This window comes from Taurulus bubalis (genome assembly GCF_910589615.1).
Source record: "Taurulus bubalis genome assembly, chromosome: 16".
NCBI classification, from domain to species: Eukaryota; Metazoa; Chordata; class Actinopteri; order Perciformes; family Cottidae; genus Taurulus; species Taurulus bubalis.
The window spans coordinates 7,135,974-7,149,159 of NC_136604.1; the positions used below are offsets into that span (position 1 = coordinate 7,135,974).

Genomic DNA, 13,186 nt, shown 5'->3' on the forward strand with positions numbered 1-13,186 from the left:
ACTTTAAAATAAGTGAAATGTGCATAGCTTGTACAGTATAACAAGTTGTTTTCTTGAGACAAACTGCATAACATGGTCCTGCTGTGCCTTCAGGAATGCAGAACGTGAGGAAAAGCTTCCCTCAGCGCATTACGGTAGGCCTGTCGTCTCCATCTCTACATCCATCTCTGTATACACTTGGATCATTTGGCACAACTCAATTTGCATGCTAATGCTTTGCATAGGGGGAAGGTCATATTATATAAACAAGGTTATTTATCACATCCATACACAGATCTCTAATAGGACAGAAAATTAAACTCACTTTCAAGTCCAGTCTGTATTCTGTACAGAACTGAATCTCTCAGAGAAAAGAGTTTTGGTTTTGTTTAGTTCTTTTTGCAGGAATGCCCAAACAAATCCCTGTTTTTCAGTCCAGTGTTGCATTCAAAGAGCTGGAGGTAGAAGTCCGTTATCTATCTACCACAATATCTGCAGTCTTTAACCGTACTCTTCGCAGGTATGGAGTCTTTTTGTGTGAAAAGGAGAGTGAGTGCAGTTGAGCGCAAGACTCGCCGCAATCTCTCACTGTAGTGTTAACATTTAAAAGCAGCCAGGGGAGCAGTGCTCTTAAAAATAACCAATTCTCATCTCTGCTGCCGACACTCCTGACCTTGGACCATTATCATTGCAGCACACTCAGACGGTTTGGCATGCCCAATCTGACCAGAAGCCAGCACAAAGTGCACACGAAGAGAGGAAACGGAGAGGGGGCTTCAGCCGGCACAAGCATGTGTGACAGCGAATGCAAACGCAATCTTTTCTGTCTGAAGAAAGAACAAAAAAGCTCCTCCTTACACTCTCCAACTCGGTATACGCACACACATATATGCACACAAACAAAACAAATCCCTGACCGACAAAGCAAACTAAAAAAGGCCTCCTAAATAATGCATGATGCCTTTTTTTACATGGACCTTTGCAACGCTCCGCTGTCCAGAACTACTGTACTCGGGTGAGATGCAGGAACCGTTAGATGGCATCGTGTCCGAGTTCTGGCTGTTTACCTCACCTGCCCAGACCCAAGGATGACATTAGCACACAGCGCTTTAATGTCACCTCGACGGGTCTGTTTCACAGGAAGAGAGATGAAACGTAATCTTGGACTCGCACATAATCTATGACGGCAAATGCCAAAATATCAAGGGGCAGGGTTTGTCAGCCGGTGTGGTGTCCCAGTGGTCAGCTTAGCAAGGCTTTGCACAACATTCAGATTTGCATTTTATTTTGTTTAACATGGAAATCAGTGTGTACTTTAATCCGTCTGGATGGAGTGATCCGCCTGCCCGCCTCGTTTCGAGTCACTGAAACATTTAAACACTGTACTACCTCAGCGGTAACAGTGGTAGTAACGAAAATGGTATTCTCGCTCCCTCCTTTGTAGAAATATATTTATGGTGTGCAATATTTTCATGTGACAGCCATTCAATGTATTTATTTTCAGTAATTACCCATCAATACTGCAGTTTTCACGGTGAGTGGCGGGGGCACGCCGTTACAGACGCTGGAGTCAAATTGCCTTTGTGCGCCAAATTGCCTTCCTGCGCCACAAGGGAGTCACGAGAAACGATGGGGGGCGACTGTGGCTCAGTTGAAAGCATGCCCGTCTTTCAATCAGAGGATCGGTGGTTCGAACCCACTCGGCTCCACTAGTCCATGTTGTTGTGTCCTTGATCAAGACACTTAACCCCTAATTGCTCCCCGTTGTTGTATCTACGGTGTATAGAGCAAAAATGTAAGTTGCTTTGGATAAAAGCGTCAGCTAAATGAAATGTAAAAACGTATAATATACTTTAAAAATACTTTCATCGTGCAACTAACGTGAATATTTGACCTGTATGAGGCAAGTAGACACATCTCTGTGCTCAAATTCAGCTACTTAAGTCTGTCGCGTGCAAATATAAACCATGACTCAGGATGAAATCTTTCTCCAGCAAACGTTCAGACTCTGACTATTGACATGGCGTGTCAGTTTGAAGTAAAGCTCTCTTCTGCACTTCAGAGTGCCATGAAAAAAGCCTCTCTCCATCAGAGCTGGGCCAAAACATATCTGACAGTGAATAGGTTTGAAAAAGCTCTTAGGTGTGTTTGATGTCCACCACTTGAAATCCCTCCACATCTCACTCACAAGACATAACCAACCCCACTTCTCCTTTCCTTCTGTACATATTCAAAACACCATCAGCCAATATCTTGGTCAAGTTAATGATATTTATATAGCTTACTGTAAAGGTAACTTATTTACTCACTAGTATTTGAATCTTTGTATGCACATCAGGCAACACAAAACCATTCATCTTGACCATTTCATGACTTGTGATCACTGATCCGAGGTGTAAATTATATCTCTTACAATCGTCAAAGCTTTTACATTACATTTAGCTGACACTTTTATCCAAAGCGACTTACAATAAGTGCATTCAACCATGAATACAAACTCAGAACAACAAGAATAAAGGAAGTACAATTTCTTCAACAAAGTTAAACTATTTAAGTGCACTGCTATTTAAGTGCTACTACGGCGCTACCTTCCTTATTCAAGGTGTAGCCGAAAAATATGTGTTTTTAGTTTGCGACGGAAGATGTAGAGACTTTCTGCTGTCCTGAGGTCAATGGGGAGCTCATTCCACCATTGAGGAGCCAGGACAGCAAACAGTCGCTATACAATTTACCTTCATAGAGCCACTCCCCATTAACTTCTTATTTTTACCATAAAAAGGGCTGTTACGACACACATTCTCTGGCGGCATCACACCAATACTAGAAGTCGTTCTCACACTTCATCTGACCCTAATGCGTGAATAAGACACAAAGGGGTACTTGTATTCCCTCACACGGGGCAGCAACTCAGGTACCACAGCCTCAGATTGTGAAAGGACGACTCTCATTCCAGCCCATTCACACTCAGCTGCAAAATTCTGTCCGAAGATCGAATTACAACGAGAGCTACAGAACTACATCATCAGCAGAAAGCAGCAATGCAATCCTGAGGATGCCAAACCATACATACATACACACATATACACATACACATACCAATCCTCAGCTACACCTAGAGATGGTGTCCAGGACAATAACAAACAGAATTACTGAAAATACAAACTAAGTGAGCAGGTGTGACTTATTATCAAGATTACAGAAGAAGCATTTTCTATTACAGGTAGCCTACCAGGTGGATTGAAGCAAAGATCCCAGCACTCTATAGTTAATGACTTCCTGCCACAAGACACCTTAAGGACACTCTCAGAAATGTAAAATGTGCCTTTATAGCGCCACCATCTGGCCAAATTGCACCACATTCGGAAAGCTCTCCCTTGAGGCTTGAATAATACACCCACCGAGTGTGAAGTAGATCGGACGAGCGGTTCTCGGGATATGTGAAGAATACAAAGACAGAGATTATGTGCTTTACATTTCGATGGCCGCCCTCTTGTAAAGCCAGTCCATTGGTTCTCTGCCGATGTCCATGTGGTGCTGAACACGTGTTTCGAGTAACAAAACCACCCAGGGCCTTCAGCCTCCACCTCATCTTTCTGACTTAATGACCTCCGCTGGAGAGGTGGGCGGGTGTCCTTGGATTACAAATAAAGCCTCTCTCAGACCAGCACATGTATGTACATCCAAATGCATTCATAGTCCTGGGAATACGACAGTAGCACATTGCCCCCTTTATACACACAAACTCTATCAGCAGATAATAAAGATCATCAAGTGCAGTCTCTTAATCTTGTTTTGTACAAACCGCACCTTCGTTAACCTGGATGCTTGTTCTCCAGTTAATGAGAAGTGTGCTATTACAGTAAAGCTTCAGGTTAAGGATGGAGTGGAAAATGACTAATCCGTAATGAATTCCTATCTAATTATTATATCTTTAAGATGATATGAGACTGTGTTTTCCCCCTCCAGCTCAAGTAGATGTGATTTGAAGCGTCTGGAGGCTCATGGATCTGAGAGGTTGACTGAAACTTTACTAATCTAAAATAACATCACGCTAAGCTGTGATCAAATCTCAAGATATCACTTTGTGAACCCTTTTTCACTTTTTCTTTTCACAGCCCTTCCTTCTGATTCCATTGCTGCCGGCTGGGACTCAAACCCGTCCCCCTTAACAGTGTTGTGCTATTGAGACACAGAGCACAGTACCTTGTTGACCTCCAGGATTTCTCTCCTCTCCTCGGTGACAGGGCGGCTCTGACCAGCCGAGCGATCCTCGTGTTTAGAGCCGTCATCCTCCACGAAGGGGATCAGTTGCTGGAAGGTAGAGCAAACAAAAACCTGGCTATATTATTTACTGTAAAGCAAGCTGCGCGCGAGAGGAATCGCTTCCAAAACACATTTGACTGATTTGAATTGCATTAGTATCAAAATAGTTTAACTTTCTTGGTAGTCGTGCCTCGCTCTGGAATAAAACTCGCTCCCTAATGCACTTTTCTCTTGTTCCTCTTATTCTGTCCATGAGCCAGTAAAAGCACAACGCTACATATTCATATATTTCCTAAAAATGCCCCGCGAGTGCAGGTCAGAATTTTCTGCATATGGGCAAGCTCAACCTGTGAGTGCTATCCTACACTGAAGATATCCCTGTGCGGTCTGATAGTCTTGTCCCCGTGAAGTGGTGAAAATGGGGATTCTGTGTAAGCTCTCGAAACTCGGGCTGAGCCTCACCCATCTCTCTCCAACGTATGGAGAGGCCGTACAGAGAGCGAGTGGGAGATTAATTCATTTTTAAACGCTCTGTATGCTTGACCTTGTCTGCTTGACACTACAGCGGGGCTGATGTGCGAGAGCCTCCCGACAGGGTCCCACCTCCCGCTGCTTTACGTCACACTGCCCCCTGGTGGCCACCTCGGGGAGGAGGCGTGCCGGAGTCACACGTCAAGTAATATATGGCTCTGTCTTGAGAACACACTGTTCCTCGTACGACGTGTGCCAAGGAAAAGGCTCTCAAACTGGCAATGTGTGATTGATGATACGGCTGCTGATCGTTGCGGAGCTCCTGAATGGACACACATTGTAAATATAGACAAATGTCTGCGCTATTGTGCAGAGTTTCAGGGAAATACATGGCATCACTTATGTTGACATAAAGTCAATTTTAGAGTTCAACACTCCACAAAGAAATCCACAAACCATTCTCCAGACACACCACAGCACTCTGAATGGGTTTGAAAAATAATCTGCAGTAGTGTATTACACTGGATGGAGTTCCTGTTGCAAGGGGTGGACTACGGGGGAATCTCCAAAAACTACCGTCTCTACCATTTCCTTTTCAAAACAAAAACGGTCAGACCAGACAAGATCACAGATTAGGTGGGAGACTCTACAAACAACTAGAACCCATATAGCGGGAAAACACACCTTGCCTCCAATAACGACTTGCCATGATGCAAATCTATATCACGCAAAGTTCTTTAGAACATTGTGCTTTTCTCCATCGTTTGACCTGAGCTAGTGCAGCTGGAGGAGGGGAAGCCCTGCGGACAATAAACAATGATTGGAATAAGCTGCTTCGTCTGGAAGCAATGACTGAATGGTGTTTTAGTTTGGCTGGAGCTGGCCAACATCAAGGATAACATGAAAGTAGGGAGAAGAAAAAATGAAAAAGAGAGAAGACGATGAACAAAAGTCAGATAGGCACAGGGAAAAAAGATTAGGTTGAAGGGGAGCAGGGAGATGAGTTGGAAGAGACCAAGAACGAGGTGAAAAGAGAGAAATACAAACAGATAAAAAAGGGGAGCGAGAATACAAGAAACAGAAAAAGGCAGAGGGCGGGGGCGACAGTAAGATGTAAAAATCCGGATAACTTTTTGCACTCCTGTCAGTTTCCAGACTAAGCTTCACGCCAAGCTGCAAAAACTCTGACTGTTGGAGGGAGAAGAGACAGCAAGGACATGTGCAGGAAATTATCTCGGACAAACAATGACTTTGGCTCGAGGAAACGTAAGAAAAGAGGAATGTTTTTTCATTAGATAATTTCCAACTGAAGCCAATGACATATTGAATAATAAAGGTAGCGGGCTGATTTTGGCAGCTTCTTAGGGGAAAATGAAATGTGCTGAGTCGGGTGGGAAACATGGATGGAGGAGTGTGTGTGTGTGTGTGTGTGTGTGTGTGTGTGTGTGTGTGTGTGTGTGTGTGTGCACGCCGGTGCCTGTGTGAGTCATAACCCCTGCCTCTTCCACAGAAAGATGGATGTGGCTTGCTGCCTGACAGAGAGAAATGGGCTAAAGAAGTTCTCCAGGTTGCTGCGCTGAGACAAAAAGAAAAGGGTAGCAAACACAAACCGAGAAAATATCAACGCACCAAGGGGGCGAAAATGTAACGGCATGGCTGGACAGTGCAGGAAATGATAAAGGGGAGGAAGACTTGCACAACAGAGAAAAGTGAACAGAAGAGACAGCTGCAGAAGAAGAAGAAGAAAAAAAGAGTGAAACAAAGCCAACGTGAACAAATAAACTTGAAAAAAGAGAGGGAGGAAGAAAAAAGAAAAGGGGGAGAGGCGGGGTGAGGCAATATTGAGCAGGTGTCAGAGAGGGAAAGCAGACAAAAAGGTGGAAAAAGAGGGATATGAAGAAGTGAGAAGAAACGCAGAAAAAGGTGGGAGCTTGAGAAAACGAGGGAGGAAAAAGCTGCAGCCGGGCAGCGCAGAACGACAGCTGGAAAGAAAAGGGGGAAAGCGCTGACGTGCACGTTTGGGTCCAGCTGTTCATTAAATGGGTCTGTTGCTAATTAGGCTGCAATGAGGTCACACTACCCGAGTCATTGATTCCACTTCCTGTTTCAGGCGGCCAATAGTGAGCGTCTGTCAGGCAGGCACCTGAATTCCGCGGGATGATAAATGGCATGCATGTCGGGGGCCAAAATCAACAACCCTCCGCTCCGGACAAACATGGCCAGTTGAGCTATTGGCCGGTCAGCATTGGACCGGCCTCAAGGGGAAATAAACAAACATTTGAATAAGGTTGAACTAAGAAGAGGGGGGAAATTGCAAGATGGCGCGATGACTCAATGAAGGTTGACACCATTGCGGCACAAAGGAAACATCCAAGTAAACCCTTCATGGGTTTTGATTCATTGGCGGCACTGCAGACGAGAAGAAGGCCGTCCGAACCGCCAGCGGCTGGATCGTTTAAAAAAAATAAATAATGCTCCCGAGCAACTGTATTATTCAATTCCTCGAAAATGTACACGGTGGCAGCCATTGCAAATTTGTTCCAATTTGAGACTGGTCTCTTCCCACATCCTCCTTTATCCTCAGTAGGAGTCTGGTGAGAGAGATTAGCTCCGAGGCAATCTGTAGAAATTGGGAAGGGACTGCCGCAGTCATAAATCCAATCAAAATTGGTGGACAGCCTGCCTAGCTGTAGCCCTGCGTCGAGCCTCGAACAGCGCCCAGTGAGCCACTCTGTGTTTGTTTGTGTCAGTGTTGTGTATTCAGTGGCTGTGTGTCACAATTGTGCCCATGCATCATGTGTATTTCTGTATGGTGGGTTCGGGTGGAACGCGGCCGAGCGCAAGTGCTGCTGTTCCCGTGTGTGGGACGGCGCCCGCAAGCAGCGGTAAAGAGACTCTAGAGACTCGCCTGAAGCGACCAAGGGATCTGCTGCGAGCGGAGAAAAGACAGACCCAGAGGGAGCAGGTGAGATAAGAGTTCCCCAGAGTTTACTTCCTGTAAACTAGCAGCTTCCTACTTTAGGTGTGCAAAGCAGGGCTACATGAGGCCGCGGCTGAAAGTGCAAAAATACAACACTTATACAGCAGGCGCTGACGTTTGTTTGCATCTAGAAGAATCCATCATGTCCAATTAATGATGTGGTTCCGCCACTACACGTCAGATGATTGCAGACGCATGTGCATTTGAGGTCGGGTGAGATAGGACATCATCTCAGTGACGAGTGAGAATGTAATTATCAATAGATCAATATAAAACCTGAGAACACGCCCTTCTAAATGGGTCAATGTTCTCCGCCTGCCTGTGAGACTGAACCTGGTTTACTATCAGATATATGGCTTATTTATTGATTGTCCGTTTTTGTTATTTCGTTTCTATTATTCCGCATAAGTATTAACAGAAAATGTAGGTAAAAGGGCACCGTGTGCTCAGACAACCTGTAAATAAATACAATGCCATTTAATAAATACTAAAGCCATGTACTCCTACATAACATATATTTAAAGTTGTGTAATAACTAGAGTGGGTAAAGTGATGACGTAATAAAAGGTGGATACAAATAAAAAAGTGGTAAATGTCATTTTAAAATCATCATTCCTTTTTGAAAATGATTTTATTCTATTTTACGCGTTACCACATTTCAATACATGTAAAGGCACAGATCTATTTCAGGTAGATGTTAAAAAGCAACCTCTCTCATAAGCAATAATTACTGAGATTTGTTTTTTGCGGAACGTGCACAATCTTCTTCAGCATCACATTACTTCTTATTCAGTCGACATGACAGTTCCGTCACACAGACTTTCACTGACTGGGATCAAACTGGGAACACAATTTCTCGTGGTCGTCATCTGCAGTTTGTCTGCCGTTTTCCAAGCCAAGCTTTGCACCAATGGATTGCATAGTTAATTCGTTTGAAGCAATTTCGGAGTTTGAAAACCCGACATGAATCACACTTTATAATTACGTTGAAATGATCCTGTTTGACTCTGTGAAAGCATAGCCTACCAATCTCAGCTTTTATTTTAAATTGGCTATTGACGCTACTGTATAACACCACAACATCAATATTGACATCTTTAACTGCGACACGCCTTAAATAATAAGGCCTCCCGTTGCATTCATTGATCGCCTTGCTGTGCCATTTCTTCTTAATCTCAGTGACGTGTGACCCGCAGGTAACACGGCATTAAGAACACTCCCTAATTTCTCCCATCCCATGGCTTCAGCAGGTCCCTTAATTCTGCTTTAGACGTTGTAAAAAATTATAGACTTGCCTTTATGGATCTCCAAAAGCAGGACTTCAATATAGGACACGTGGAGCACAATGCGCTGCCTAATATTTCATTATTATTGGGGCGTTAGTCTGCCAACAATTCTCATGAACGTGTGCTCATTTAAGCATTTGACGTGTTTACGCTGGTGATTTAAACAGTTGCCTGAAGTCAGATGCGCACACATGTGTACACTTTGCGCTTTAAATCACACGAGTAAAAGATAATGGAATCCCGTCAGTGTCACCGTGTCTCACCTCTGGGGGTATGGGGTCCATCCCGGCGCAGTTCTCGTTGCATTTGTCGTAGACGAGGCGGAGCTTGCGGAACAGCACAGAAAGCATCCGCAGGTGCTCCTGTAGTTTTCCCAGCCTGTCCCCGTGGGTGTTGGGGTTGTAAGTGACTCCATTAGGCAGCTGAGAAGCCACACAGAGGAAATGTTGAGTTAAGCAGAGTACAAGCGCACAGTTTTGCAAGTGCTAATAAAAAGAAACGTCCATTGATCCCCGTGGACTGCAAAAGGCACTGCAAACCCTCTGTTGCTCCCTGACTGGTAATAGTTCATTAGCAGCCTTCTACTAATGCACAGCACTTTTAGAGATAACAATGCGATGGTTTCTTTTCTACTTACAATGGGGAGAAGCTGAGCTGTAGAGAAACCTTTAAAAAAAAATGGTTCACATGTTTGTATTCATGCAACAGTAACTGGTCTTGATAAAATAAATGACAGTTTTAAACCACAAAACAAAAAAGATTCATCTGCTTCAAAAGGTTAACTGCTTCAGCTGCTGCACTTTGAATGTTTTCACTCATGCTGATGTGGCATCACTGGCTTTTAACTACAATGGAGTTAAAGAGTAACAAGACATGTTTTGTTTTGTTTTTTACTGAGCGCATCGACAAGCCCCTGGGGCAGCACTGTCTGATTATAAACATCCTGCATAACATGAAACGAGCCCGTCTTCAGGGCAGGCGGAGGAAAGAGAAGCAGGCAGACAAAGAGACGGAGAAACAGGGGGGAGACAGACAGACAGACAGCAATGGATAAAGGCACAGAAGATAAATAAAATAATTTTTACGAGCACAACCTGTGATCTGTGAAAAACAAGTTTACATCAATGCTGTTTGTGCATTCTGTGGCTGAGGCGCGCTTGTTTGGCCCGTCTCCGGCTGTGATTTTAACAAGACGCAGGTCGAGCGTCTCGGAGGAGCAGGCAGACATCCATGGTAAACGCATGCCGACCTTATCTTTCAGTCAGAGGCGAGCGGCAATGTGAACGGCGGAGCGAGCCGATATCCTCAATCAAATCCCTGAGGAATTCCCCGGCTTTACCTTTATTTGTGATTCAACAACTTATCGCCCTCACTTGATTGCAATGTACCGTGTTAAAATATAATAAAAATGAGAGATATTTGAGGCCTCGGTATGGGTGCACGTTGAACTGTGTGTGACGAAGTCTCCAAACAAAAATATTAGTTAGAACTAAAAGTTTGTCTGTGGGCTTTATTTCCTCTAAATCTGAAATCTACATTATGACAACAAAGACAGAAAGTAGTGCCGCCTCAACAAAGAGAAATCTCTGGAAAGGAAAGAGCAAAACCCTTGTTTAGCTAGTGTTGGATCTCCTATCGTGAACACACTGATAACACTTGTTATTCACTGCTGGGAAATATGCATTATTAAACCAAAACGTCATAACAACAATCTGGCTGCACAAAAAGCTGCTTAGTATATGCAAGAGATTGGATTTTGCCTTTCAGCTCCGTAACAACAGATTCATCAGTCTCTCCTCACGTATGCAACCACTGCTTGGACCCCGTTTCCCTGACAGTAAGGGTTTCTGTAAGAACGTTGATGATATTTGTAACATGTTTATGCTAATTCATTATTAACACAGAGTAAATTAGACCTGCTTTTGCACCTTTACACCAAAACCAATTATTTACGTGCCTTAATACTCAATACATTGGAAGCTGAGTGTGAGAGGAGTTCTGCATGTAGGCTTCTGACGAAGACCAAACATTCTCCTACTTTATCCGCAAGTTTAACTTCTTTGCACTTGTTGCAGATTTCATTGAGTTGAAGTAAAAAGATTGAGAGCTTTTGGCTGCTTGACGGGACTGATGTCTTTGCCTCGGAACAGCTTTCCATTTATTATTCAGTCTCTTTGACTGACTTGTTTTTACATCCTGCATCCAAACACATTAAAGAATTTCCGTGACAGCAGTTTAGGTTTTTGCATAATAGTGATCCGTCATGTAACGACCAAATCTATTATTACTATGTTTGTATATTGCTGTCATATTTTTAAATACTTTGTTTTTATCTTTTGGGCTTTTTATGATTACATTCTGCTGTTTAATATTTTGTTTAGATCTGTTCAATTATATTGTGTCTCCATATTGCATATTTGTGCCTCTCATGCTATTGTGTTTATTGCATTAAAAGTGTTGGAAGGGCTTTAGGGAATGTATGCAAATTGAAAAATAAATAAAAACGACAGAAGGAGAGGCAAACACGAAACTGAAGGGCACGTGCCACCAACATTTGACAGGCGTGTAGCCAGAGTGAGACAGACCTGCATGTTCCTGAGGAGCTGGAAGATCTCCATGGTCCTGAGGACAATGTCTTGGACCGTCTCCTGGCCGATGCGACACAGAGAGGCCGTGTTGACATCACGTGCTGCCTGGGCCTGCTGCTGCTGCTGCTGCTGTTGTTGCTGCTGTTGCTGTGGTGGCGGAGGCTGCACGCCAAAAGGCGACACTAGTGGAGGGGTTGTCATGTACACAGCCGGTGAGGATGCTGGTGGAGGAGGGTGTGGGTCCAGGTGAAGTTACCAGTCTGGTGCTAGTCCACACCAGCACACCCTTACATGCCTGCAAGGAGGTCAGCAGGGAGAGCAGGAGAGGACAATGACAAAGAGGGAGACAGTAGGAGTGAAAAGAGGTTTCTTCTTAGAGGAGTAGCCACATTAATGTTTAAGAACATTGGCAAGACGTTTAGTTTGTATCATCCGTCAAGCTATTCGTTTATTGTTCATAATTAGGTTAGATATAGATGTAAAATATGACATATTTTACATCTATATCTGTAAAATATTGTAGAGAAACACGTATTTGTGGCACACAGCAAAGTGGTGTGTGTGGTTGATAAAGCGCTCCTCCGTTCAGACATGGATACATTGTAGCTCACAGCTGAACCGAGGCGCTGCCTAGCTAGACACATCAAACACTGACAAAGTCTAAGAGCTAACGTTTTAGCCGTCTCTATGGAGTTGTGTACCGGTTTTCAGGAGCCGTTAAACGTGCCTTTACATCGATACACGTCTGCTAGATGTCGCCCTGGACTTCAAACTACGTTCCCAAAAAGCGTCCGGTCTGATATTGGGTTAATTAGCCGCCGTGTACGAGAGGAGCGGTGACACCAAAGCTAAGTGGACAGTCGCCGCCGCACACGACCGCTTCCTCTCGGTTCATTGTCTGTGTCGTCTCGTTAGTCCTGCACGAGGTGAAACCCGACACGGAGGTGAGTGCTCATATGTATTCAATAGCACGGTAGACAACGTGTAATGTTACCTGTGTGGTGGTAATTTATCTGTTTTGTTGACATGTCATGCTCCCTGCTTTGCTCCTAGGATGTTTCAGCTACAGCAACTATCGCGAGAGTTCGTCTTGACTGGTTGCGGTAAACAATGAAGTAGAAGTGCCCCTGGAAAATGTCTGTTTCGATATTTAATGGGGTTTTCACGAAAGAGTACATTGTAATCTGCAAGAAACCGTATGTTACATGCTTTAAGATAACATTTGATCCATGTTCATCTTGTTAAAGTGTCCTCCTCTCTCCCAATGTTTCGAAATGAATGACTATATTACGGTAAAGCAAGGCGCACTGCAAATGTGTTCAGCCTATTCAGGGCAAACAGCGCCTCATGCTGGTCTACTCTGATATAACAGCCAAGTCTCACACATCTGACTTCATCAGCCCTCAGGCCAATTGACACCACATGATTGCTCCTCATGGGTCATTATAACTTTTTTAGTAGGCTAAGCATAATTCAAATTCAATCCATGAATGGGGTACGTTGTCTACTATGTGTTAAATCAAATCCCTCAATGGATCCATCCATCCATGTATTACTTAATATTGTACAGCTGTGCTTGGATTATTTTGTGAGTGATCAGTATTTAAATCAATTGGAAA

General features: G+C 43.9%; 1 protein-coding gene across 1 annotated transcript in view; it reads right to left on the minus strand.

Moving 5' to 3' along the window:
• med30 (mediator complex subunit 30) overlaps positions 1-12,609 on the minus strand; it is a 31,608-nt gene extending 18,999 nt beyond the window's left edge. The window contains exons 1-4 of the mRNA XM_079231730.1: positions 12,562-12,609; positions 11,565-11,862; positions 9,243-9,401; positions 4,183-4,290 (exon numbers count right to left, since the gene is read on the minus strand). Of these exons, the coding sequence (XP_079087856.1) occupies positions 4,183-4,290; positions 9,243-9,401; positions 11,565-11,768 (471 nt within the window). The 5' untranslated portion in view covers positions 11,769-11,862; positions 12,562-12,609. The remainder of the gene's footprint in view (positions 1-4,182; positions 4,291-9,242; positions 9,402-11,564; positions 11,863-12,561) is intronic.
• Positions 12,610-13,186: the final 577 nt, after the last annotated feature.